General features: G+C 39.4%; 1 protein-coding gene across 6 annotated transcripts in view; it reads left to right on the top strand.

The window, feature by feature from the left end:
* The window catches only part of STK31 (serine/threonine kinase 31), a 140,334-nt gene that overhangs the window by 35,779 nt on the left and 77,127 nt on the right, over window positions 1-27,428 (top strand). For all 6 annotated transcript variants that reach the window (XM_054494826.2, XM_054494828.2, XM_054494831.2 and 3 more), the window contains 2 exons: window positions 18,541-18,656; window positions 20,137-20,296. In XM_054494826.2, the coding sequence (XP_054350801.1) occupies window positions 18,541-18,656; window positions 20,137-20,296 (276 nt within the window). The remainder of the gene's footprint in view (window positions 1-18,540; window positions 18,657-20,136; window positions 20,297-27,428) is intronic.

Below are 27,428 nucleotides of genomic sequence, written 5' to 3'. Positions count from 1 at the left end.
TAGTTGGTCATCTTGATTATTTTCTCTTTCACTCATTGTTTGTCATTGTGGTTTGGTGTGTTTCTGTAGTGGGAACATTTGATTCCTTTCTTGTTTTTACTTGTGTGTTTGCTTTACTCTGTGGGTTTTATACTTTTTTTTTCTTTGAGACAGAGTCTTGCTCTGTTGCCCAGGCTGGAGTGCAATGGCACGGTCTTGGCTCTCTGCAACCTCCACCTCCCAAGTTCAAGCAGTTCTCCTACTTCAGCCCCCTGAGTAGCTGGGATTATAAGCACCTGCCACCATGCCCAGTTAATTTTTGTACTTTATAGAAGAGATGGGGTTTCACCATGTTGGCCAGGCTGGTCTTGAACTCCTGACCTCAGGTGATCTGCCCACCTCGGCCTCCCAAAGTGCTGGGATTACAGGTGTGAGCCACCGCGCCCAGCTGGGTTTTGAACTTTCATGTGTTTTTATGATCACAGATTGTGTATTGCCCTCCCTTAAGCATCTCTTGTAGGGATGGTCTAGTGCTGATGAATTCCCTCAGCTTTTGCTTGCCTGGGAAAGACTACTACTTCTTCATTCATGAAATACAACTTTGCTGGATGTAGTATTCTTGACTAGCAGTTTCCTTTCAGTGCTTTGAATATATTGTTTCATTCTCTCCTGTAAGGATTTTACTGAGAAATTTGCAGTTAGTCTGATGGGAGTTTCCTTATAATTGATGACACGCCTTTTTCCTTCTGTTTTTAGAAATATCTTTTTCTTTGACTTTTGACAGTTTGACTGTAATATGCTGTGGAGAAGACCTTTACGAATTTTATCTGTTTGGGCATCTCTGAACTTCTTTTATTTGAATGTCTAAATCTCTTTCTATACTTGGGAAGTTTTCAGCTATTATTTTATTAAATATAAGAAGTTTTTGATCCCTTTTTTCTCTTTTTCTGTGACATTGAAAATTCAAATATTTGTTTGCAGTATGGTGTCTCATATGCCTTGTAGGCTTTTTTCATTTTTTGTTCTTTTTTTAAATTTTTGATTGACTGGATTAGTTCAAAAGTCTTGTCTTCAAGTTCTGAAATTCTTTCTTCTGTTTGATCTAGTATATTTTTGTTGTTGTTTGTTTTGTTTTGAGGCAGGGTTTTGTTTTGTTGCCCAGGATGGAGTGCAGTGGCACAATCACAGCTCACTGCAGCCTCCAACTTCTGTGCTCAATCAGTTCTCCTGCCTCAGCTTCCTGAGTAGCTGGGACTACAGGTGCATGCCACCATGCTGAGCTAATATTTTAAATTTTTATTAGAGATGAGGTCTTGTTATGTTGACCAGGCTCTTCTCAACACCTGAGCTCAAGTGATCCTCCTGCCTCAGCCTCCCAAAGTGCTGGGATTACAGGCGTGAGCCATCATGCCAGGCCTAGATCTAGTATATTGTTGAAGCTTTAGAATGTATTTTGTATTTCATTCAGTGAATCCTTTAGTTCTAGGATTTCTTTTTTTTTAATGATACCTATTTGGTAAATTTTTCATTTATAACCTGAATTTTTTTTCTGATTTCTTTATATTATTTTTCAGAATTATCTTTTATCTCACTGAACTTCTTTAAAATCAGTATTTTGAATTTTTCATCTGGAATTTTGAAATTTCTTTTTGATTATGATCTGTTGGTAGAGAATTACTAACTTCCTTTGGGGTTATATTTTCTTGTGTTCTCATGTTTCTTTTGTTACATTGATATTTGTGCATTGGGTGTAACAGTTGCTTCTTCCAATTTTTTGGAAATAATTTTTTAGGGGAGGATCTTTTCCTGAAGATGTACCTATGGTGTTGGTTGGGTAGGGCACTTTGGCTTTAATTCTGGGTTCATGCAGTAGTATAGTCTTTGTATGATTCCTTTGGATGTGAATAGTCGGTGGTGTTTGTGATTTCCTCAATGGCTTAGGGTGTGGTTGTTAGTGGGGGCTGTGGAGAAGTTTTGCTGGGTATAGGAATGCCAGGTTTGCCAGTCCTCAGACCCCAATGGTGGCAATGCCAGGCCAAGTATGCCTGTCCTTGTTTTCCAGGACAGCACATGCTGGCACTACTGTTAGAGAGCCCAGGTTGGCCAATGCTTGGGTTTCCAGGAGTCTTGCTTGGGTGCTAGTAGCAGCAGTGGTGGGCCAGACAGGTGAGTGTGTTCTTGGGCTCTTAGGCAATGGGCACGATGTGGGTGATAGTAGCAATGGCTTGACAACCCTGTGCTTTCCAAGTGGTCTACACTGGCGTTAGTGCTGGCTGTGATGTGCTGAGTGGGTCAGTCAGGCCCACAGGTAGCATGTGCAAGTGGATGCCAGCTGTGTTGGTAGTGGCAGGTTGGGTAGGCCTGACCTTGGGCCCTTGGGAGGAGTGTTCAGGTACCAATGGTGGACTGGGCTGGGTGATACCCAGGGCCTTGGGTGGTATGCTCAGACACTGGTGAGAGGGGGTATGGAGCTGGGTAGAGTGGACCTGTCCTCAGGTCCAGGTGGTGAGTGCAGACTCTGATTGTGGTAGGCAGGTGCAGGATGATGCCCAGGTTTCCAGTGGAATGCTTGAGTGGGGGTGGCAGTGGTTGCTTTGCAGCCCTGTCACTGGGGAGGGTGAGGTTGCTTTCAGTGGCAGCAGATGTATGGAGGTGGCTGGTGAACATGTACTTTGCTCTTACATTTGCTCCAGTGGTGGCAGTTTGCAAGGGCAGCAGCTGCAGGTGGGAAAGTTTGTCCTTTGGGTGTGTGAAAATGTGCAGCAGCTTTGCTTCTTAGGGCAGCAGGGTCACTGTAAATGGCTCACACTTTGACACTGGTGGCAGCAGCAGCAGCTAGCATTGTCTCAGGTTCTGGGTTGGGTAGCCCTCCCTTGGATCATGTGAAGATGCGTGGCTGCCCTTCTGCTGGTGAGGTTGGGGTTCCTGCCAGTGGCTTGCAGTTTGGCCTCAGGTGTGGCAGCAGCTAGTAGCAATGGTGGTTGTGGGATGGGGTAGCCTTTCCTCTGGGTCCGTGAAAATGCATAGTTGCCCTTCTTGGGGGTAGAGTGGCTGCCAGTGGCTTGTGTTTTGATTCTGTGGCAGCAGCAGCCAGTAGTGGTGGTGGCTGCAAGCAGGATAGCATTTCTTCAGGGCCATCAAGATGTATGGCTGTTCCTCTGCTGTAGGGAACAGGGTTGCTGCCAGTGGCTCCTACCTCTTTGCGGGTATTTGCAGCCAGCTGCAGTGGTGGCTGTGGGCAGGAGATGTCAGCTTTGCTCCAGGGTTGTGGAGTTGTAGGGGATGTTGGGCCCTAGACCACGATGCAGTCTAGTTGGGGCTGGGCACACAAAATGGCAGCGTGCTGTAGTTGCTTAGGATTGGGGGGTGGATGTATGGGACCCAACATGAGCTCCCTGTATGGAGCAATATACTTGTGTAGTCTCTGGGCAGCTCTCTGTGTCTCAGAGCACATGAGGATCAAAGGTCCCTTTCGTGGCTAGGATTGCAGGAGTTTGCAGTGAGAATATGGGCCACTGGGGTCTCTCATTTACCCCTTCTATGCATTGAGGAGCCTGTCCAGGCTCCCAGCCAAGAAGGCTGCTTCTCTTCTTTCTCCTTCCTTGCTTTATGTGTTTCCTGTCACTTCTCTGTTGAAGTCCCGTTTCTCTCTTAGATGATCTATTTGAAGTGTGATTATCTACTTGCTATTTTGGCTCTTTTTTCAGAAGGAGGCAAATACCAGTGGCCTCTAGTGAGTCATCTTGAAGCCCCTGTCTGAAATAATTTATTCTAACAAACATGTTTTTGTGTGTTATATTTATTGTATACTGTATCTTTACAATAAAGTAATCTAGAGAAGGGAAAATATTATTAAGAAAATCATAAGGAAGAAGAAATGTATCTACGTTTTATTAAGTCTTAATCCTCATTGTCTTCATGTTGAGTAGGCTAAGGAGGAAGAGCATGGGTTGGTCTTGTCTCACAAGTGACAGAGATGGAAGAGGTGGAGGGATAAATAAGTTAAATAATTTTAACTTAATATTATTTAATTTTAAAATAAGTTAAAATTATTTAACTTACTAACTTGTTTAAAAATTATTTTAAAATAAATTAAAATTTTTACTTTTTTTTCTCAATAAGTTATACAAGGTGTACCAGGAAGGCACACCTTGTGTAACTTTTTGAGAAAAATCTATTTGTAAGTGGACCTGTGCAGTTCAAACCTGTGTTGTTCAAGCATCAACTATGTTTCTTTTCATACATTTTTGGATTCAGTTTTCTAATTTTTTGGAAGGTTTTTACATATATGTTCATGACATATATTGGTTTGTGGCTTTCTTTTTGTGTAATGTTGTTTTCTGGTTTCAGTATTAGGGTGATGCTGGCCTCATGGAATGAGTTTGGAAGTATTTCCTCTGCTTCTATTCAATGACTGAGAATTGGTATAGTTTTTTCCTTAAATGTTTGGTAGAATTTACCAGTGAACTTATATAGGCCTGACATTTTCTGTTTTGGAAGGTTATTAATGGTTGATTCAATTTTAAAAATAGAAATAAGTCTGTTCAGATTATTTTTTATTTTTATTTTTATTTTTTTGGAGACGGAGTCTTACTCTGTTGCCCAGGCTGGAGTGCAGTGGCACGATCTCTGCTCACTGCAAGCCCCGCCTCCTGGGTTCACGCCATTCTCCTGCCTCAGCCTCCCAAGTAGCTGGGACTATAGGCGCCCGCCACCACGCCCAGCTAATTTTTGTATTTTTAGTAGAGACAGGGTTTCACTATGTTAGCCAGGATGGTCTCGATCTCCTGACCTCGTGATCCACCCGTCTCAGCCTCCCAAAGTGCTGGCATTACAGGTATGAGCCACCATACCTGGCCTGTTCAGATTATTTTTGTGTGAGCTTTGGCAGATTTTGTCTTTCAAAGAATTAGTTCACTTAATCTAGGTTATAAAATTTGTGGGACTTGAGTTTTTCATAATATTTTTAAGTTTTAATTTCCATTGGATCTGTACTGATGCCCTCTCTTTCATTTCTGATACTGGCAATTTGTGTCCTCTGTCTTTTTTTTCTTAATTAGCCTGGTTATAGTGTTACCAATTTTATTCATCTTTTCAGAGTATCAACTTTTGGTTTTGTTGGTTTTTCTCTCCTGATTTCCTGTTTTCAAATAGATTGATTTATACTTTCCTATTTTTGCATATTTAAGATTTAATTTGCTGTTCTTTTTATGTTTCCTAAGGAACAAACTTAGATTATTAATATTAGTTTCTTTTCACTTCTAATATATATGCATTTCAATGTTGTAAATTTTTGTCAATGCACTGCCTATGCTGCATTCTACAAATTTTGGTAAGTTGTATTTTTATCTCGAAAGTTTTTTTTTTTTTATTTTTTTATTTTTTTATTTTTTTATTTTATTATTATTATTATTATTATTATACTTTAGGTTTTATGGTACATGTGCGCAATGTGCAGGTAAGTTACATATGTATACATGTGCCATGCTGGTGCGCTGCACCCACCAACTCGTCATCTAGCATTAGGTATATCTCCCAATGCTATCCCTCCCCCCTCCCCCCACCCCACAACAGTCCCCAGAGTGTGATGTTCCCCTTCCTGTGTCCATGTGTTCTCATTGTTCAATTCCCACCTGTGAGTGAGAATATGCGGTGTTTGGTTTTTTGTTCTTGCGATAGTTTACTGAGAATGATGATTTCCAATTTCATCCATGTCCCTACAAAGACGTGAACTCATCATTTTTTATGGCTGCATAGTATTCCATGGTGTATATGTGCCACATTTTCTTAATCCAGTCTATCATTGTTGGACATTTGGGTTGGTTCCAAGTCTTTGCTATTGTGAATAATGCCGCAATAAACATATGTGTGCATGTGTCTTTATAGCAGCATGATTTATAGTCCTTTGGGTATATACCTAGTAATGGGATGGCTGGGTCGAATGGAATTTCTAGTTCTAGATCCCTGAGGAATCGCCACACTGACTTCCACAAGGGTTGAACTAGTTTACAGTCCCACCAACAGTGTAAAAGTGTTCCTATTTCTCCACATCCTCTCCAGCACCTGTTGTTTCCTGACTTTTTAATGATCGCCATTCTAACTGGTGTGAGATGGTATCTCATTGTGGTTCTGATTTGCATTTCTCTGATGGCCAGTGATGGCGAGCATTTTTTCATGTGTTTTTTGGCTGCATAAATGTCTTCTTTTGAGAAGTGTCTGTTCATGTCCTTTGCCCACTTTTTGATGGGGTTGTTTGTTTTTTTCTTGTAAATTTGTTGGAGTTCATTGTAGATTCTGGATATTAGCCCTTTGTCAGATGAGTAGGTTGCGAAAATTTTCTCCCATTTTGTAGGTTGCCTGTTCACTCTGATGGTAGTTTCTTTTGCTGTGCAGAAGCTCTTGAGTTTAATTAGATCCCATTTGTCAATTTTGGCTTTTGTTGCCATTGCTTTTGGTGTTTTAGACATGAAGTCCTTGCCCATGCCTATGTCCTGAATGGTAATGCCTAGGTTTTCTTCTAGGGTTTTTATGGTTTTAGGTCTAACATTTAAGTCTTTAATCCATCTTGAATTGATTTTTGTATAAGGTGTAAGGAAGGGATCCAGTTTCAGCTTTCTACATATGGCTAGCCAGTTTTCCCAGCACCATTTATTAAATAGGGAATCCTTTCCCCATTTCTTGTTTTTGTCAGGTTTGTCAAAGATCAGATAGTTGTAGATATGTGGCATTATTTCTGACAGCTCTGTTCTGTTCCATTGATCTATATCTCTGTTTTGGTACCAGTACCATGCTGTTTTGGTTACTGTAGCCTTGTAGTATAGTTTGAAGTCAGGTAGTGTGATGCCTCCAGCTTTGTTCTTTTGGCTTAGGATTGACTTGGCGACGCGGGCTCTTTTTTGGTTCCATATGAACTTTAAAGTAGTTTTTTCCAATTCTGTGAAGAAAGTCATTGGTAGCTTGATGGGGATGGCATTGAATCTGTAAATTACCTTGGGAAGGATGGCCATTTTCATGATATTGATTCTTCCTACCCATGAGCATGGAATGTTCTTCCATTTGTTTGTATCCTCTTTTATTTCCTTGAGCAGTGGTTTGTAGTTCTCCTTGAAGAGGTCTTTCACATCCCTTGTAAGTTGGATTCCTAGGTATTTGAAGCAATTGTGAATGGGAGTTCACTCATGATTTGGCTCTCTGTTTGTCTGTTATTGATGTATAAGAATGCTTGTGATTTTTGCACATTGATTTTGTATCCTGAGACTTTGCTGAAGTTGCTTATCAGCTTAAGGAGATTTTGGGCTGAGACAATGGGGTTTTCTAGATATAGAATCATGTCATCTGCAAACAGGGACAATTTGACTTCCTCTTTTCCTAATTGAATACCCTTGATTTCCTTCTCCTGCCTAATTGCCCTGGCCAGAACTTCCAACACTATGTTGAATAGAAGTGGTGAGAGAGGGCATCCCTGTCTTGTGCCAGTTTTCAAAGGGAATGCTTCCAGTTTTTGCCCATTCAGTATGATATTGGCTGTGGGTTTGTCATAAATAGCTCTTATTATTTTGAGATACGACCCATCAATTCCTAATTTATTGAGAGTTTTTAGCATGAAGGGTTGTTGAATTTTGTCAAAGGCCTTTTCTGCATCTATTGAGATAATCATGTGGTTTTTGTCTTTGGTTCTGTTTATATGCTGGATTACATTTATTGATTTGCGTATATTGAACCAGCCTTGCATCCCAGGGATGAAGCCCACTTGATCATGGTGGATACGCTTTTTGATGTGCTGCTGGATTCTGTTTGCCAGTATTTTATTGAGGATTTTTGCATCAATGTTCATCAAGGATATTGGTCTAAAATTCTCTTTTTTTGTTGTGTCTCTGCCAGGCTTTGGTATCAGGATGATGCTGGCCTCATAAAATGAGTTAGGGAGGATTCCCTCTTTTTCTATTGATTGGAATAGTTTCAGAAGGAATGGTACCAGCTCCTCCTTGTACCTCTGGTAGAATTCGGCTGTGAACCCATCTGGTCCTGGACTTTTTTTGGTTGGTAAGCTATTGATTATTGCCACAATTTCAGCTCCTGTTATTGGTCTATTCAGAGATTCAACTTCTTCCTGGTTTAGTCTTGGGAGAGTGTATGTGTTGAGGAATTTATCCATTTCTTCTAGATTTTCTAGTTTATTTGCATAGAGGTGTTTGTAATATTCTTTGATGGTAGTTTGTATTTCTGTGGGATCGGTGGTGATATCCCCTTTATCATTTTTTATTGCATCTATTTGATTCTTCTCTCTTTTTTTCTTTATTAATCTTGCTAGCGGTCTATCAGTTTTGTTGATCCTTTCAAAAAACCAGCTCCTGGATTCATTTATTTTTTGAAGGGTTTTTTGTGTCTCTATTTCCTTCAGTTCTGCTCTGATTTTAGTTATTTCTTGCCTTCTGCTAGCTTTTGAATGTGTTTGCTCTTGCTTTTCTAGTTCTTTTAATTGTGATGTTAGGGTGTCAATTTTGGATCTTTCCTGCTTTCTCTTGTGGGCATTTAGTGCTATAAATTTCCCTCTACACACTGCTTTGAATGCATCCCAGAGATTCTGGTATGTTGTGTCTTGGTTCTCGTTGGTTTCAAAGAACATCTTTATTTCTGCCTTCATTTCGTTATGTACCCAGTAGTCATTCAGGAGCAGGTTGTTCAGTTTCCACGTAGTTGAGCGGTTTTGAGTGAGATTCTTAATCCTGAGTTCTAGCTTGATTGCACTGTGATCTGAGAGACAGTTTGTTACAATTTCTGTTCTTTTACATTTATTGAGGAGAGCTTTACTTCCAAGTATATGGTCAATTTTGGAATAGGTGTGGTGTGGTGCTGAAAAAAATGTATATTCTGTTGATTTGGGGTGGAGAGTTCTGTAGATGTCTATTAGGTCTGCTTGGTGCAGAGCTGAGTTCAATTCCTGGGTATCCTTGTTGACTTTCTGTCTCGTTGATCTGTCTAATGTTGATAGTGGGGTGTTAAAGTCTCCCATTATTAATGTGTGGGAGTCTAAGTCTCTTTGTAGGTCACTCAGGACTTGCTTTATGAATCTGGGTGCTCCTGTATTGGGTGCTTATATATTTAGGATAGTTAGCTCTTCTTGTTGAATTAATCCCTTTACCATTATGTAATGGCCTTCTTTGTCTCTTTTGATCTTTGTTGGTTTAAAGTCTGTTTTATCAGAGACTAGGATTGCAACCCCTGCCTTTTTTTGTTTTCCATTTGCTTGGTAGATCTTCCTCCATCCTTTTATTTTGAGCCTCTGTGTGTCTCTGCACGTGAGATGGGTTTCCTGAATACAGCACACTGATGGGTCTTGAGTCTTTATCCAGTTTGCCAGTCTGTGTCTTTTAATTGGAGCATTTAGTCCATTTACATTTAAAGTTAATATTGTTATGTGTGAATTTGATCCTGTCATTCTGATGTTAGCTGGATATTTTGCTCGTTAGTTGATGCAGTCTCTTCCTAGTCTCGATGTTCTTTACATTTCGGTATGATTTTGCAGTGGCTGGTACCGGTTGTGCCTTTGCATGTTTAGCGCTTCCTTCAGGAGCTCTTTTAGGGCAGGCCTGGTGGTGACAAAATCTCTCAGCATTTGCTTGTCTGTAAAGTATTTTATTTCTCCTTCACTTATGAAGCTTAGTTTGGCAGGATATGAAATTCTGGGTTGAAAATTCTTTTCTTTAAGAATGTTGAATATTGGCCCCCACTCTCTTCTGGCTTGTAGGGTTTCTGCCGAGAGATCCACTGTTAGTCTGATGGGCTTCCCTTTGATGGTAACCCGACCTTTCTCTCTGGCTGCTGTTAACATTTTTTCCTTCATTTCAACTTTGGTGAATCTGACAATTATGTGTCTTGGAGTTGCTCTTCTCGAGGAGTATCTTTGTGGCGTTCTCTGTATTTCCTGAATCTGAATGTTGGCCTGCCTTGCTAGATTGGGGAAGTTCTCCTGGATAATATCCTGCAGAGTGTTTTCCAACTTGTTTCCATTCTCCCCGTCACTTTCAGGTACACCAATCAGACGTAGATTTGGTCTTTTCACATAGTCCCACATTTCTTGGAGGCTTTGCTCGTTTCTTTTTATTCTTTTTTCTCTAAACTTCCCTTCTCGCTTCATTTCATTCATTTCATCTTCCAGGGCTGATACCCTTTCTTCCATTTGATCGCATCGGCTCCTGAGGCTTCTGCATTCTTCACGTAGTTCTCGAGCCTTGGTTTTCAGCTCCATCAGCTCCTTTAAGCACTTCTCTGTATTGGTTATTCTAGTTATACATTCTTCTAAATTTTTTTCAAAGTTTTCAACTTCTTTGCCTTTGGTTTGAATATCCTCCCGTAGCTCGGAGTAATTTGATCGTCTGAAGCCTTCTTCTCTCAGCTCATCAAAGTCATTCTCTGTCCAGCTTTGTTCCGTTGCTGGTGAGGAACTGCGTTCCTTTGGAGGAGGAGAGGTACTCTGGTTTTTAGAGTTTCCAGTTTTTCTGCTCTGTTTTTTCCCCATCTTTGTGGTTTTATCTACTTTTGGTCTTTGATGATGGTGATGTACAGATGGGTTTTTGGTGTGGATGTCCTTTCTGTTAGTTTTCCTTCTAACAGACAGAACCCTCAGCTGCAGGTCTGTTGGAGTACCTGGCCGGCTGTGTGAGGTGTCAGTCTGCCCCTGCTGGGTGGTGCCTCCCAGTTAGGCTGCTCGGGGGTCAGGGGTCAGGGACCCACTTGAGGAGGCAGTCAGCCCGTTCTCAGATCTCCAGCTGCGTGCTGGGAGAACCACTGCTCTCCTCACAGCTGTCAGACACGGACATTTAAGTCTGCAGAGGTTACTGCTGTCTTTTTGTTTGTCTGTGTCCTGCCCCCAGAGGTGGAGCCTACAGAGGCAGGCAGGCCTCCTTGAGCTGTGGTGGGCTCCACCCAGTTCAAGCTTCCAGGCTGCTTTGTTTACCTAAGTGAGACTGGGCAATGGCGGGCGCCCCTCCCCCAGCCTCGCTGCTGACTTGCTGTTTGATCTCAGACTGCTGTGCTAGCAATCAGCAAGACTCCGTGGGCGTAGGACCCTCTGAGCCAGGTGCGGGCTATACTCTCCTGGGGCACCGTTTCCTAAGCCAGTCGGAAAAGCACAGTATTCGGGTGGGAGTGGCCCGATTTTCCAGGTGCCGTCTGTCACCCCTGGAAGGGGAACTCCCTGACCCCTTGCGCTTCCCGAGTGAGGCAATGCCTCGCCCCTGCTTCGGCTGGCGCACGGTGCGCTCACCCACTGACCTGCACCCACTGTCTGGCACTCCCTAGTGAGATGAACACGGTACCTCAGATGGAAATGCAGAAATCACCCGTCTTCTGCATCGCTCGCGCTGGGAGCTGTAGACCGGAGCTGTTCCTATTCGGCCATCTTGGCTCCTCCCCTGGAAAGTATTTTTAAATTTGTCGTGAGATTTCTTCTTTGACTCATATGTTATTAGTAATGTTTAATCCTTACATGTTTTGAGATTTTTTTTCAATTATGTTTCTGTTATTGGTTTCTAGCTTATTCTACTATGGCCTGAGAGCAGACATTGTACGGTTTCTATTCTTTTAACTCTGTTAAGGTGTGTTTTATGGCCCAGAATGTGGTGGCGTATTTTGGTGAATCTTCCATGTGATCTTGACAGGAATGTATATTCTGCTGTTATTGGATGAAGCATAGTTCACCCTTGAACGTGAGTTTGAACTACGTGGGTCCACTTATATGTGGATATTTTAAATAAAAGGTACATCAGTTATGCCTGCCTCTCCTGCCTCCCCTTCCACTTCTTCCATCTCTGCCATCGGTGAGATAGGAATACCAACCTCTCCTCCTCCTCCTTGTCCTCAGCCTGCTCAATGTGAAGATGAGGGAGGATGAAGACCTTAATGATGATCCACTTCCATTTAATGAATAGTAAATATATCTTCTCTTTATGCTTCTCCTAATAACATTTTCTTTTTTCTGGCTTACTTTACTCTGAGAATACAGTATATAATACATACAACATACAGAATACTTGCTAACTGATGGCTTGTCTTATCAGTAAAGCTTCTGGTCAACAGTAGGCTATTAGTAGTTAGGTTTCTGTGGAATCAAAAGTTATACATTAATTTTCAAGGCTGTAGGGGATTGGCACCCCTAACACTTGCTTTGTTCAAGAGTCAGCTGTAGTCTGTAGATGTTAATTATCAACTGTACACTATAGATGTTAATTATATCCAGTTTATTGGTGTTGAGTTCAAATGTATCTTTACTGATTTTTCCATGCTAGATCTGTTCACTTCTGATAGAGGGATGTTGAAGTCTCCAACTATAATACTAGATTTATTTATTTCTCCTTGCAGTTCTGTTAGTCTTTGAGTCATATATTTTGATGCTGTATTATTAGGCACATACAGAGAATTGATCCCTTTATCATTGTTTTGTGTTCCCTTTATCACTGAAAACTTTTCTTGCTTTGAAGTCTACTCTGTGTGAAATTAGTATAGCTACTAGTATTTAGTACCTATGTTAATTTGTTTCCCTTTAATTAGTGTTAGCATGGTATATTTTTCTTCATCTGTTTAATTTTTATTTTATTTATTTTTTTGAGACAGGGTCTCACTCTGTCACCCAGGCTGGAGTGTAGCGGTATAATCATGGCACATTGCAATCTCAAACTCCTCTCAAGGATAGCTCAAGCTATCCTCCTCCTGCCCCAGCCTCCTGAGTAGCTTGGACTACAGGCATGCACCACTATGCCTGGCAATTTTTTTTTTTTTTTAAGAGATGGGGTCTTGACATGTTTTCCAGACTGGTCTTGAACTCCTGGTCTTCAGCAATTCTCCAGCTGCAGCCTCCCAAAGTGTTGGGATGACGGGTGTGAGACACTATGCCTGGCCACATTTACTTTTAATCTGTAGTTATCTTTATATTTAAAGTAGGTTCTGGTAGACAGTGTGTATTTGAATCTTGCTTTTTCATCCATTCTGACAGTCCGTCTTTTAATTGGTGCATTTAGACCAGTGGTCCCCAACCTTTTTGGCACCAGGGACCAGTTTCATGGAAGACAATTTTTCCAGGAGGGAGATTGAGGGTTTTGGGATTAAACTGTTTCACCTCAGATCATCAGGCATTAATTAGATTCTCATAAGGAGCATGCAACCTAGATCCCTCATGTGTGCACTTCACAATAGGGTTTGCACTCCTATGACTGTAATGCCACTGCTGATATGACAGGTGGCGAAGCTCAGGCGGTAATGCTTGCTCACCTGCTACTCACCTCCTGCTGTGTGGCCCAGTTCTTACCAGGCCATGGACCCTACCAGTTCATGGCCTGGGGGAGGGGACCCCTGATGTAGACCGTTGACATTTAAAGTGATTATTGATGTGGCTGCATTGGATTAAGATCTATCTGATGCTCTTGCTTGTTCTTTTGTCTTCCACTTTTTTCCTCTTTTTTTGTGCTTTAATTGAGTGTTTTATATTATTCTGTTTTTTCTTCTTTCTTAGCATGTCAGTTATACTTTTTTAAAAAATGTTTTTTAGTGGTTTCTCTAGAGTTTGCAGTATACATTTACAATTAATTCAGGCCTGCTTTCAAGTAACACTATATCACTTAATGGGTAGTGTGAGCATCTTATTATAAGAAAATAATCATAATTCCTCCCTCTTACTCCTTGTGTTGTTGATGTCTTTCATTTCACTTATATATAATTATATGTAAGCATATATATGTACATATAAACATATATAATCAAATACATTGTTGCTATTATTTTTTAAGAAACTGTTTTCTGTTAGATCAATTGAGAATAAGAAAAAAAGTTTTTATTTTGCCTTCACTTATTCCTGCTTTGATGCTCTTCCTTTTTTATGTGGAGACAAGTTTCTGACCTATATTATTTTTCTTCTCTTTAAAAACATATTTTAACATTTCTTTCAAGAAAGGTCTACCAATTGCATAGTCCCTCATTTTTTTTTTTTTTCTCTAAGAAGGTCTTTTATTTCATCTTTGCTTTTCCAGGATGATTTAGGACACAGAGTTCTAGGTTGGTGCCTTTTTTTTGTTCAACCCTTTAAATATTTCACTCCATTCTCTACTTCCTTGCGTGCTTGCCAAAGAGATATTTTGTTCGTTTTCATTGCTATAAAGGAATATCTGAGACTGACTATAAAGAAAAGAGGTTTATATTGGCTCATGGTTTTGCAGGCTATATAGAAAGCAGGGTGCCAGCATCTGCTTCTGGTGAGGGCCTTAAGAAGCTTACAGTCATAGCTGAAGGCAAAGGGAGCCAGCATATCTCGTGGGGAGAGAGGGAGAGAAGGGGTAGGTCCTAACCAAATCTCATGTGAACTGAGTGAGAACTCACCACCAAGAAGATGGTGCTAAGCCATTCATGAGGGATCTGCCCCATGAACCAGTACCTCCCACTTGGCCCCACTTCTAACACTGGAGATTACATTTAAACATGAGATTTGGAGGGGACAAACATCCAAAGTATATCAGATGTTGAATATAATTCTTACCTTTACTCCTCTATAGGTAAAGTGTTTTTTCCCCTCTGGCTTCTTTGAGGATTTTTTCTTTATCTTTGATTTTCTGTAGTTTGAAAATGATATGCATAGTTTTATTATTATTATTATTATTTGCATTCATTCAGCTTAGTGGTCTTTGAGCTTCCTGGATCCATGTTTTGGTTTAGGAAAATTCTCAGTATTGTTTTAGGTATTTCTTTTCCTTTTGGCATTCTCATTACTCATATGTTACATGTTTTGTAGTTGTCCCACAATTCTTAGGTCTTCTGTTGTTTCTTTTGAGTCTGTTCTCATTGCTTCTCAGTTTTGGGGTTCCTATTAATATACCCTGAAGCTCAGAGATGCTTTTCTCAGCCACTTCCAGTCTACTAGGATGTCCATTGAAGGCATTTTTGATTTCCGTTACAGTGTTTTGATATCTAACATTTCTTTTTGGTTCGTTCTTAGGATTTCCATCTCTTTGCTTACATTGCCCATCTGTTGTTACTACATGCTATCTACTTTCTCCATTATAATGCGTAGCATATTAATCATAATTGTTTTAAATTCATTGATAATTCCAACATCCCTTCTACATCTGGTTCTGAATGTTTTCTTTCTTCAAACTGTAGTTTTTGCCCTAGAGTATGCCTTGTAATTTTTTTTTCTTTTTTTTTTTTTTTTTCTGAGACAGGGTCTTGCCCTGTTGTCTAGTCTGGAATGCAGTGGCGTGATCTTGGCTCACTGCAACCTCCACCTCCTGGACTCAAGTGATCCTCCCACCTCAGCCTCCTGAGTAACTGGGACTACAGGTGTGCACCACCATGCCTGGCTAATGTTTGCATTTTTTTTTTTTTTTTTTTTTTGGTAGAGACCGTTTTGTCACGTTGCCCAGGCTGGTCTTGAACTCCCGGGCTCAAGCAGTTCACCCACCTCAGCCTCCCAAAGTGCTGGAATTACAGGCATTAGCCACTGTGTCTAGCTGTAATTTTTTCTTGATAACTGTATATGATATATCAGGTAAAAAAGCAATTGGTTTAAATATGTCTTTAATAATGTAATTGTAAGATGTATGGGGGAGTGATGTGTTGTATAGTCCTGTGATTAGGTCTCAGTCTTTTTGCGAGTCTATGCCTCTGGCCTTTGAATTCACAAGCATTTCTCATTTTTTTCCTCCCCCTTTAGGTGGGATAGGATGGCTAGAATAGGATGGAATTGAGTATTTACCTCCTCCCATGTGGAAGGATAGAGCTGGCTGGAGTTGGATATTTCCGTCCCCCAGGTCAGTTAGGCTTTGATGAAACCTCAGCAGGTTAGGCTCTGCTTAACTGGTTTCTTTTCAGGGTAGATCTTATTAAGAAGTACAGAGTGCTCTGGGATATTTCAAAATGGTTTGTTTTCCCCTCCCACTGCTGGAAGCATGAGGGGATTTTACTGCGATGATATGTATGATACTGTATTTACTGTGAGAACCTGATCTAGCTCCTGGAGGTAAAACTCACAAAAGCATGGGGGCCCCCATGACTGGATGCCCCTGGAGCTTTCAGCTGTCAGTCTTGCCCACACCTAGTTTCCAGCAGTTTGTCAGCAGTCCAGGTTTTCCGATCTAGGCACTGCTTCCTGTAGAAATTTCTGTTCCAGTATGTTGTGATTCTCTGTATCCCTGTCTGTCTGTTTAATTTTAGGAGTAGCAGTTTTCCCAGTGACCCTGCCTATCTCACCTTTTCTTACAGATCTGAGAAAAGTTGTTGATTTCCACTTTGTTCAGCTTTTTAATATGTGTTAGGATGGCGTAGTGACTTCCAGGCTCCTTACATGTGAAACCAAAACCTGAAGTCCCCATATTATTGTTTTAAATCTTTTGTTCTTTTGTAATATACTTTTAGAGATAAAGATTTCTTTCTAAGCATTGCTTTATTTACAAACCACAAATTTTGATAGTTTTGTTTATTATTTAGTGAAGCATATTTAAAACATTTCCTCGTGAATCCTAGTTTGAACCATGAACTACTTAGAAGCATGTTGCTTAATTTCCGCAAATTTGAAGATTTCCCCAATATACATTTTATTTTTTTCTTGGTACATAGTATTTGTATATGTTTACTGGTGTATGTGTGATATTTTCTCATATGCCTAGAATGTGTAATGATCAAGTGTAGGTATTTAGGATATTGATCACCTCAAGGATTTATCATTTCTGTGTGTTGGGAACATTTCAAGACCTCTTCTAGCTATTTTGAAATATATAATACGTTGTTAACTATAGTCATCTCTTATCAAACATTAGAACTTATCCCTTCTATCTAACTGCATGTTTGTACTTATTAACCAAACTTTCTTTATTCTTCTATCCCTACCACATCCTTCCTAGCCTCTGGTATCTATCATTCCACTCTCTACCTCCATGAGATCAACTTTTTTTAGCTCCTACATATTAACAAGAATGTAAAATATTTTCTTTCTGTGCCTGGCTTATTTCACTTAATAGAATGACTTCCAGTTCCATCCATGTTGCTGGAAATGACAGGATTTCATTCTTTTTTTATGGCTGAATAGTATCCCATTGTATATATACTGCATTTTCTTGATCCATTGATGGACACTTAGGTTGATTCCATGTCTTTGATGTTGTGATCGTGCTGCAGTAAACTTAGGAGTGCATGTTAATTCCTTCCTTTTGGATAAATACTCAGTGGTTCCTGCAATATATTTTGTTACTGATTTCTAATTTAATTTTATTGGTATCAGAGAGCATACTCTGAATGGTTTCAGTCCTTTTAAATTTATTGACATTTGTTTCATTACCCAGCATATGGTCTGTCTGGAAATGTTTCATGCATTTTTATAAGTTATGTGTATCCTATAGTTGTTGGGTGAAGTGTTTTATAAATATTAGGCTGAATTGGTTGATAGTGGACTTCAAGTCTTTTAGACCCTGACAGATTCTTTCTCTACTTGTTCAGTCAACTACTGAGAGAGAAGTACTGAAATCTAAATATTATTGTAGTTTTGTCTGTTTTATTCCCTTTTGTTCTATCAGATTTTGTGATTTTTTTTAAAAAAGTTGTTATTATGCAAATATACTTTTAGAATTGTTGGATCTTTTTGATGAATTGACCCATTTATCTTTATGAAATGTCTCTCTTTATTGCTTAGAAGATACTCCCTGTGCCAAAGGGAGTTGCTTGACATTAATACAGGCATATTTGCATATAGTATTTTTATTCGAGGTTCCTAGAGCAGTCAAATCTGTAGTGACCCAAAGTTGAATGGTGGTTTCTAGGGTCTTGGGGGAGGGGGAGGGGAGATAGGGAGTAGTGTTTGATAGATAGAATTTTAATTAGGAAAGATGAAAAAGTTCTGGAGATGGATGGTGCTGATGATTACACAACAATATGAATGTACCTAATGCAACAGAACTATACATTTTAAAATGGTTAAAATGATACATTTTATGTTATGTATATTTTACCACAATTTAAAAAAAGACATAGCACCAAAAAAAGATGATGAATGAATAAATTCCAAAAAGCTGTGCCAAGAGTGATAATGTATAGTTTATTTAGAATCATTAAAGCCTTCATTCTTTATTTAATTGAAGCAGTTAAAAATAAATATTAATTTGAAATAAAAATCAGCAGCTAGATTCTATTATATTTTATTCAAATTTGGAAACTTTTTTTTTTTTTTTTTTTTTTTGAGGCAGAGTCTGGCTTTGTTGCCCAGGCTGGAGTGCTGTGGCACAATCTCAGCTCGCTGCAACCTCTGCCTCCCTAACTCAAGCCATCCTCTCACCTTAGCCTCCTAAGTAGCTAAGACTACGGGCAGGCACCACCACACCCATGTATTTTTTCGTAGAGATGGGGTTTTGCCACATTGTCCAGGCTGGTCTCAAACTTCTGAGCTCAAGCCATCTGTCCTCCTTGGCCTCCCAAAGTGTTGGAATTACAGGCATGAGCCACTGGGCCCAGCCAAAAATTATTTAAATTATAGCAGAAATACAGTTTCCTATTTGGGTCTCACTAGGATGTGCTTATTCTTTGTTTCAGCAAGAGAAGGCAGCTGCTGTGGATTTGACTAACCACTTAGAAAGCACCCTGAAGACCTGTATAGATACCAGAATGAAACATCTGGCAGCTAAGATGGAAATACTGAAAGAAATGAGGTAGGTAAAACCATATTTTTCAGAAGGATATCTTAAACTAATTGTTAATCAATTGGTGCTTTGTTTAAATTGTGTGCTTGCCATTTTTGCTTTAAAATTTAACCTTTGTATTTTTATGACTTCAAAGAGAGAAAGATAGTTATTTCTGAGATGAATTTTATGCTGTTTTTGTCAGGTTTCTACTGTCACTGCTTGGAGCTATAGTGTTCTAAGGTCATAACTGAGACTGAAATTGAAAAAACAGCAACATAGCTTTTAAGTGATAGTTTGATGGGAAACTACCATATCCAGTTATTTTGCTTGGGGTTATTTTCAGGAGTACAGCATGTCCTTGAATAACATGTTTTCCTTCAACATTATTTCATTATAACATTGAAGAAGAAAATCAGTTCCTAGCTGGAGCCACACTGTCTGTGTGGAGTTTGCACATTCTCTCCATATTTGGGTGGTTTTCTTGGAATACTGTGGTTTCCTCTCACATCCCACTTAGGTGAATTGGTGTGTCTGTATTGTCCTAGTATGAGTGAGTGTGGATGAGCATGAGTGTGCCCTGCAGTGCAGTGGTGTCATGTCCAGCATTGGTTCCTACCTTAACGCTCTGAGCTGCTGAGATAGATGTGGCCACCTGCAATCCCTGGATTGGAATAAGCGGGTTGGAAAATGAATGAGTGAATGAGTATGTACAGATTATCATAAAATAAAAATTTGTAAAGTATGCAAGAATCATACAGATGCCTTTGCAATAAACGATGTGACATGAAAGCATTCAGTGAGCCCACTACGTTTGTTATTGTTTGTTTTTAAACCTGTGGTGGTAGGGGGCGCTTCTTAAAATTTCGCTTTGCAAACATTTATTCCTTGATTTAACCCTACTGTCACCCACTCATTCACCAAAGTTTGGGTAAATAATTATCTTTGTTGTTTTTATTGCTTTTTCTTAAATGTATGTATAGGACATGTATATTTTAGTGTTTAATATTAGAAATGTTTTGGGTCTTTGTTTGGAAGTGCTGTTTTTGTGACTAAAAATATGCCATAGGAACTTAACTCTTGCTTAGATCAATTAGCCTATGATACAGTGGGTTTCTTATATGTCTTTTCTCTTAGACATTGTAAATTATCTGTAGACCAAAAATTGAAGGTTCATTTGGTACCATTTCAAATTCTGCAGACTTTCGAAGTTGCCTTTTTTATAGTTTCAAAAATTTTTAATTTTTTCATATTTTTTATGTCATGAAATTAGTATATCCACAGATGTTTTTTAATTAAAAGTTTATACTAAATTATGCATGTCTGCATAAAAATATGTGGACTGAAAAAAATAAGTTATACATGATTTTATATAAAGTTTTAAAAGGTACCCCTTCAAAGCCAGTGCTGTAAACAATAACTTTTAGACCATTACTATTAAAGTGTAACTTTTTCTCACACCAGCTTTCTAATTTATTGATCTTTTTCTTTTTGATATTTTTAAAAATAGGCATGTCGGCATCAGTGTCCGTTTTGGAAAAGACCTTTCAGATGCTATACAAGTGTTGGATGAAGGGTGCTTTACTACTCCAGCTTCTTTGAATGGATTAGAGATAATATGGGCAGAATACAATCTGGCTCAGGAGAATATTAAAACTTGTGAATATGTGGTGAGTTGAGAATTTTTCTCTATTGTGGTTTTTATCTGTTGAACATAAGGAAATGTTTTTTTTTTAAATTTCTTCTAAAAAAAAATAACGGGATACATGTGCAGAATGTGCAGATTTGTTACATAGGTATACATGTGCCGTGGTGGTTTGCTGCACCTGTCCTCTAAATTCCCTCCCATCACCCCCCATTTCCTAACAAGCCCTGATGTGTATTGTTTCCCTCTCTGTGTCTATGTGTTCTCAGTGTTCAACTCCCACTTATGAGTGAGAACATGCAGTGTTTGGTTTTCTATACCTGTGTTAGTTTGCCGAAGATGATGGCTTCCAGCTTCATCCATTTGGCTGCAAAGGACATAAACTCATTCCTTTTTATGGCTGCACAGTATTCCATGGTGTATATGTACCACATTTTCTTTATCTAGTCTATCATTGATGGGCATTTGGGTTGGTTCCAAGTCTTTGCTATTGTGAGCAGTGCTGCAGTAAACATACATGTGCATGTGTCTTTATAGTAGAATGATTTATATTCCTCTGGGTATATACCCAGTAATGGGATTGCTGGGTCAAATGGTATTTCTGGTTCTAGATCCTTGAGTAATTGCCATATCGTCTTCCACAATGGTTGAACTAATTTACGTTCCCACCAACAGTGTGAAAGTGTTCCTGTTTCTCCACATCCTTTCCAGCATCTATTGTTTCCTGACTTTAATGATCGTCATTCTAACTGGTATGAGATGGTATCTTCTTGTGGTTTTGATTTGCATTTCTCTGATGATTAGTGATGTTGAGCTTTTTTTCATATGTTTGTTGGCTGCATAAATGTCTTCTTTTGAGAAGTGCCTGTTCATATCCCATATCCTTTGCCCACTTTTTGATGGGGTTGTCTTTTTCCTGTAAATATGTTTAAGTTCTTTGTAGATTCTGGATATTAGATCTTTGTCAGATGGGTAGATTGCAAAAATTTTCTCCTGTTCAGGAGAACAGGTTGCCTGTTCACTCTGATGATAGTTTCTTTTGCTGTGCAGAAGCTCTTTAGTTTAATTAGATCCCATTTGTCAATTTTGACTTTTGTTGCATTTGCTTTTGTTGTTTTTGTCATGAAGTCTTTGCCCATGCCTATGTCCTGAATGCTATTGCCTACGTTTTCTGCTAGGGTTTTTATAGTTTTAGGTTTTACATTTAAGTCTTTAATCCATCTAGAGTTAATTTTTGTGTAAAATGTAAGGAAGGGGTTCAGTTTCAGTTTTCTGCATATGTCTAGTTTTCCCAGCACCATTTACTGAATAGGAGATGTTTTCCCAATTGCTTGTTTTTGTCAGGTTTGTCGAAGATCAGATGGTTTTAGATGTGTGATGTTATTTCTGAGGTTTCCGTTCTGCTCCATTGGTCTATATGTCTGTTTTGGTACCAGTAACATGCTGTTTTGGTTACTGTAGCCTTGTAGTATAGTTTGAAGTCAGGTAGCGTCATGCCTCCAGCATTGTTCCTTTTGCTTAGGATTATCTTGGCTATATGGGGTCTTCTTTGATTCCATATGAAATTTAAAATAGTTTTTTCTAATTCTGTGAAGAATGTCAGTGGTAGCTTGATGGGAATAGCATTGATTCTATAAATTTTTTTGGCCAGTATGGCCATTTTCATGATATTGAGTCTTCCTATCCATGAGGATGGAATATTTTTCCATTTGTTTGTGTCCTCTCTTATTTCCTTGAGCAGTGGTTTGTAGTTCTTCTTGAAGAGGTCCTTCACATCCCTTATTAGCTGTATTCCTAGGTATTTTATTCTCTTTGTAGCAGTTGTGAATGGGAGTTCATTCATGATTTGGCTCTTTGCTTGCCTCTTGTTGGTGTGTAGGAACGCTTGTGATTTTTGCACGTTTATTTTGTATCCTGAGACTTTGCTGCAGTTGCGTATCAGTTCAAGACGTTTTTGGGCTGAGACGATGGGGTTTTCTAAATATAAAATCATGTCGTCTGCAAACAGACAACTTGTCTTCCTCTCTTCCTATTTGAATACCCTTTATTTCTTTCTCTTGCCTGATTGCCCTGTCAAGAACTTCGAATACTATGGTGAATAGGAGTGGTGAGAGAGGGAATCCTTGTCTTGTACCGGTTTTCAAAGGGAATGCATCCAGCTTTTGCCCATTCAATTTGAGGCTGTGGGTTTGTCATAAATAACTGTCACTATTTTGAGATATGTTCTGGCAGTACTTAGTTTACTGAGAGTTTTTAACATGAAGGCCTGTTGAATTTTATCAAAGCCCTTTCTGCATCTATTGAGATAGTCATGTGGTTTTTGTCATTGGTTCTGTTTATGTGATGGATTACGTTTATTGATTTGCATATGTTGAACCAGCCTTGTGTTCCAGGGATGAAGTGGACTTGATCGTGGTGGATAAGTTTTTTGATGTGCTGCAGGATTCGGTTTGTCAGTATTTTATTGAGGATTTTCGCATCGATGTTCATCAGGGATATTGACCTGAAGTTTTCTTTTTTTGTTGTGTCTTTTCCCGGTTTGGGTATCAGGATAATGCTGGCTTCATAAAATGAGTTAGGGAGGAGTCCGTCCTTTTCAATTGTTGGGAATACTTTCAAAAGGAATGGTGTCAGCTGTTCTTTGTATTTCTGGTAGAATTCAGCTGTGAATCTGTCTGGTCCTGGGTTTTTTTTGGTCGGTAGGCTGTTAATTACTACCTCAATTTCAGAGTTTTTGTTATTGGTCTATTCAGGGATTCAACTTCTTCCAGAAGGGGTGGCCTGCCCCTGCACACCTGTGGACGTTTCTCGTCAGGTGGAACAAGAGACTTGAGAAAAGAAAGAGACACAGAGACAAAGTATAGAGAAAGAAAAGTGGGCCCAGGGGACCGGCGCTCAGCATATGGAGGACCCGCGCCGGCAAAGGTCTCTGAGTTCCCTCAGTATTTATTGATCATTATCTCTACCGTCTCGGAGAGGGGGATGTGGCAGGACAATAGGGTAATAGTGGGGAGAGAGTCAGCAGGAAAACATGTGAACAAATGTCTCTGTGTCATAAACAAGGTTAGAAAATGTGCTGTGCTTTGATGTGCACATACATAAACATATCTGGTGCATTAAAGAGTAGTATTGCCTTCAGCATGTCTCACCTCCAGCCTTAAGGTGGTTTTCTCCTGTCTCAGTAGATGGAGCATACAATCAGGTTTTACACCGAGACATTCCGTTGCCCAGGGACGAGCAGGAGACAGATGCCTTCCTCTTATCTCAACCGCAAAGAGGCCTTCCTCTTCTACTAATCCTCCTCAGCACAGACCCTTTATGGGTGTCGGGCTGGGGGACGGTCAGGTCTTTGCCTTCCCACAAGGCCATATTTCAGACTATCACATGGGGAGAAACCTTGGACAAGACCTGGCTTTCCTAGGCAGAGGTCCCTGCGGCCTTCCGCAGTGTTTTGTGTCCGTGGGTACTTGAGATTAGGGAGTGGTGATGATTTTTAACAAGCATACTGCCTTCAAGCATTTGTTTAACAAAGCACATCCTGCATAGCCCTAAATCCATTAAACCTTGGACACAGCACATGTCTTAGGGAGCACAGGGTTGGGGGTAGGGTTACAGATTAACAGCATCTCAAGGCAGAAGAATTTTTCTTAACAAAGAACAAAATGGAGTCTCTTACGTCTACTTCTTTCTACATTGACACAGTAACAGTCTGATCTCTCTTTCTTTTCCCCACACTTCCTGGTTTAGTCTTGGTAGGGTGTAGGCATCCAAGAGTTTATTCATTTCTTCTAGATTTTCTAGTTTATTTGTGTAGAGGTGTTTATAGTATTCTGTGATGGTAGTTGGTATTTTTGTGGGGTCAGTGGTGACACCCCTTTAACATTTTTTGTTGAGTCTATTTGATTCTTCTCTCTCTTCTTCTTTATTAGTCTAGCTAGTGGTCTATTTTGTTACTTTTTTTAAAAAAAAACCAGACCCTAGATTCATTGATTTTTTTGGAGTGTTTTTTTTTTGTGTGTGTGTGTCTCTGTCTCCTTCAATTCTTCTCTGATCTTATTTCTTGTCTTCTGCTAGCTTTTGGGTTCGTTTGCTCTTGCCTTTCTAGTTCTTTTAATTGTGATGTTAAGGTGTTGATTTGAGATCTTTCTAGCTTTCTGATGTGGGCATTTAGTGCTATAAATTCCTCTCTTAACACTATCTGTGTCCTAGAGATTCTGGTACATTGTCTCTTTGTTCTCATTGGTTTCAAAGCACTTCTTGATTTCTGCCTTAATTTCATTATTTACCCTGGAGCCATTCAGGAGCAAGTTGTTCAATTTCCATGAAATTGTGTGGTTTTGAGTGAGCAATACTAACCTTAAATGTAAATGGGCTAAATGCCCCAATTAAAAGACACAGACTGGCAAATTAGCTAAGTGGTGTCAAGACTCATCTGTGTGCTGTATTCAGGAGACCCATCTTCTGCACAAAAACACATACAGGCTCAAAATAAAGGGGTGGAGGGAAATTTACCAAGCAAATAGAAAGCAAAAGAAAGCAGGGGTTGCAGTCCTAGTCTCTGACAAAACAGACTTTAAATCAACAAAGATAAAAAAAGACAAAGAAAGGTATTACATAATGGTAAAGGAAACAGTTCAACAAGAAGAGGTGACTATTCTGAATATGTATGCACCCACGGAGCACCCAGATTCATAAAACAAGTTCTTAGAGACCTACAAAGAGACTTAGATTCCCACACAATAATAATGGGAGACTTTAACACCCCACTATCAGTATTAGATCAACGAGACAGAAAATTAACAAGGATATTCAGGACTTGAACTTAGCTCTCTATCAAGTGGACCTGGTAGATGTCTGCAGAACTCTCTACCCCAAATCAACTGAATATATATTCTTCTCAGTGCCACGTGGTACTTATTCTAAAATTGACCACATAATTGGAAGTAAAACACTCTTCAGCAAATGCAAAAGAACTGAAATCGTAACAAACAGTCTCTCAGATCACGGTGTAATAAATTAGAACTCAGGAAATGTTATCTTTCTAGAAAGAAAAGGAACTGGAGATATTGTAATGATAGTTGGTGTAAAATCTTTAACTTTTATAGTATCTTCATATTAATAATTTCCTTCATTTATAGCCTTGTAAGAAAGGTGTAATAGACAACTGGTGACTGTGGATAAGGGGTAACAAAATCTTTTCCCCTTTTGCATGAAAACTTTACCTTTGGTTAACTCGCTCTCTTTGTTCCCTTCATAATATGATAAAATATTTCAACTGTGTTACCAGGCAACATTATTTATGGTAAATATAACTTATGATTGTCAAATTGCATCTGTACTGGGAGGAACTACAAACTACAAATACTTGATGTTGACTCTTGTAACTAAACATGCCCCTTGAGGGACCCTGGAAGCTATACCTATGGAGTTGTTATAAGAGATATTGGCTTTTGAGGGACATTAGGCTTGTAAACCAGAGTGGCTTTCATACATGCTAATGTGGATCTTTTCTGGTCTGAGTGGTGTGTTTTATGCATATAAGACTCTGCCTTACTATTAATTAGTGTCTGAGTCACCTACTGTTGGGAGGTAGTTGTTTGTGTGTGTGAGTAGGGGTATGAAAATGAAATATTTCACGTAAATTCTTTATTAGCTTAGGTACAAGTATATTTATTTCCTGTTGCAGTTTTCTTTAATTTATTGTATTGGGCTGAACAGAACTTCCTGTTTTTCTTGTAAACCATTCCCTACAACCACCATAACTTTCCCTAGCACCTGTGAGCTTTATACTTGTTGGGTTTGGACTTGTTCCATCTTAAATATTTGTGGTTTCTGCCTCTGGATTGTACCCTGTAAATCTTACTCCCTAATCATACCTAGGTTGATCAGTTGGCAGCCTGACTGGCTCTGAATGAGAAGTATGAGCAGGATAACTAGGCTTTTGAAAATGCCAGGAATGTTTAGTTTGGAGAAGGGATTTGATTTTGGTTATTTTACATATTAGATTTTAACTGATCACTTCTGATTATGGGAGAAAGAAGATGACAGCAGAATTAATAATTTTTTAATTTCTATGAAACACAGGCAGTGTGTTTATAAACATTTTCTTACATTAACTTTTAAAATGGGCATATTTGCTCCCATTTTATAAGTGAGGAAACAGGCTTACAAGGGTAAGGAAATTGTTCAAGATTACCTAGTTGTAATTTTTTAAAATTAAAAAATTACTCTTTTTTTTGAGGTATGGTCTCACTCTGTCATCCAGGCTGGAGTGCAGTGGCACGATCCCAGCTCACTGCAGCCTCAACCTCCAGGGCACAAGAGATTCTCCACTTCAGCTTCCCAAGTAGCTAGGACTACAGGCGTGCACTACCAACCATGCCTGGCTAATTTTTTTGTACTTTTTGTAGTGACGGGATTTTACCATGTTGTCTAGACAGGTTTTGAACTCCTTGGCTCAAGTAATTCTCCTGCCTCGGCCTCCCAAATTCCTGGGATTGCAAGTGTTAGCCACCATGCCCGGACCCTAGTTCTAAATGTTAATATGGAACTTGAACCCAGACATGTCTGACAGCAAAGCCTATTCTTTTTCCATTTAAACCACACTATTGATATTAAAATACTTCTTAATGTATTTTCATATAAGATGAAAAGATGAAAAAAAACCTGCCTTATTTGTTTTTGTGGTTTGAGCATAGTGAAAGTATTCAGGATGGAGCTTTAGCACTTAGTATCCTATGAGTACAGATGTGACTTTTTTTGAAAGCAGAATTTTTTTTTTCTACTACTGCGTTTCCGGACTTAAAGTTTACTTGATAGATGGAAGGGTAGATTATTGGCTAAATATACAATCATAATAGCCACTCAAATGAAATCGTCATTTTATTTCCCTTATTGTACTGATTTTGGCTTAGAATTGTTAACTTTTATTCAAGTATTTTGCATAGTTCTTTAACTTGATTGCCATGTGGACATGTGTTTTTTTTTTTTTTGAGACGGAGTCTTGCTCTGTCGCCCAGGCTGGAGTGCGGTGGTGTGATCTTGGCTCACTGCAAGCTCTGCCTTCCGGGTTCACGCCGTTCTGCTGCCTCAGCCTCCTGAGTAGCTGGGACTACAGGCGCCTGCCACTGTGCCCAGCTAATTTTTTGTATTTTTAG

This window comes from Pongo pygmaeus, chromosome 6 (assembly GCF_028885625.2).
Source record: "Pongo pygmaeus isolate AG05252 chromosome 6, NHGRI_mPonPyg2-v2.0_pri, whole genome shotgun sequence".
Taxonomy (NCBI): Eukaryota; Metazoa; Chordata; class Mammalia; order Primates; family Hominidae; genus Pongo; species Pongo pygmaeus.
The sequence above is the reverse complement of the archived record's forward strand: the minus strand, read 5'-3'. Positions and strand labels throughout refer to the sequence as shown.